At 51.3% G+C, this 1,171-nt stretch overlaps 1 protein-coding gene across 1 annotated transcript; it reads right to left on the reverse strand.

Annotated features, from left to right (window-relative positions):
- Positions 1-37: 37 nt before the first annotated feature.
- LOC112080307 (plexin-B1-like) lies at positions 38-1,163 on the reverse strand (the record flags this gene model as incomplete). Its single annotated transcript, XM_024146038.2, has 2 exons — positions 829-1,163; positions 38-293 (listed from the first exon to the last, which is right to left on the reverse strand). Coding segments are annotated over exons 1-2 (499 nt in total), but the record flags the coding sequence as incomplete, so codon positions are not given.
- Positions 1,164-1,171: the final 8 nt, after the last annotated feature.

The raw sequence follows: 1,171 nt of genomic DNA on the forward strand, positions 1-1,171 counted from the left end.
ACAACACACGTCCTGTTCCGTAGCGTCCTCTCCTTACCTTGTACACCTCCCCGGACCCCCCTCTTCCACAACACACGTCCTGTTCCGTAGCGTCCCCTCCTTACCTTGTACACCTCTCCCAGGCTGTTCCCCAGGAAGGCGATAGTGTGGTCGTTCTCCACGGCGACGGCCACAGCGGTCAGTATGCCCGTCCTGGTGATGACCACCTCCGCCTGCAGGGCAAACTCTGGCTTACTGGCCAGCGGCGCTGGAAGGAAGTCCGCCCCACACTTAAAGTTGTTCAGCGTGTCTTTCTGCAGAGGGAAAGGGAAGAGATAGGAGATATACTAGTTCCCTTAGCGGGGCAATCTGCGGTTGCCACATCTTTTTTTGGACGTATAAATTATAAATTAATGATGTATCCATTGATTCTTGAAGAATATAACTTATAAATTCCTCATGAGCTTAGTTCAACTGTAGTACCCCATCAGAAGCCAACATATGAGCTTGTTTTACGCCAATGTTTGAAAACATTGCAAATGTAAATAATTTTTTATATCGTGGCTGGTCAGTCCTGGCATCCACAGCTCTGTGTATGAATCGGAGAATGGTTACATTCTCAGATTCGATGAGATGAGTGATATAGCCTGCAGGATCCCTTCAGACCAAAATAACCCCCCCACCCCTCAGCCCCCTACCCCTGAAAACAAAGGCCTGAAATCCAACCCAACGTGTCATATCTTTGCATTATTGATTAAAGGGGAAAAAATCTTTTCAAATCACTGACTCTCTTTTTTCTCCTCTTCTGACGTGTCTTTTGAAGTGGATGACAAAGGCTGCGCTACTTACATCAATGCGGGAGGTGCAGAACTCGTCTGTCTTGGAGGAGTAGGGGATGTCCACGGCTGGGGTGCCGGCGATCTTGCCCGAGTCGCTGTAGCAGGCGCTGATGAGGTCCACCAGCCTCTCGTTGATGGCCTTTAGAGGGTACATGCACAGGGCCGAGTCAGCGCTGTCATCGTAGGGACTGGCCACCATGAACAGCACCTTGTGCCAGGGGAGTACTTGACCATACTGGCCCGACTCCGTCATCCCCCGGGCCAGCTCTTTACCTGGGGACGCCACATAGGCTGCCTGCACCTTGTTGTACCTGTTCCCCGGGCCACAGTTGAGCTGCAGCTCTGTGTAAGAG

Source organism: Salvelinus sp. IW2-2015, unplaced genomic scaffold (genome assembly GCF_002910315.2).
Source record: "Salvelinus sp. IW2-2015 unplaced genomic scaffold, ASM291031v2 Un_scaffold15292, whole genome shotgun sequence".
NCBI lineage: Eukaryota > Metazoa > Chordata > Actinopteri > Salmoniformes > Salmonidae > Salvelinus > Salvelinus sp. IW2-2015.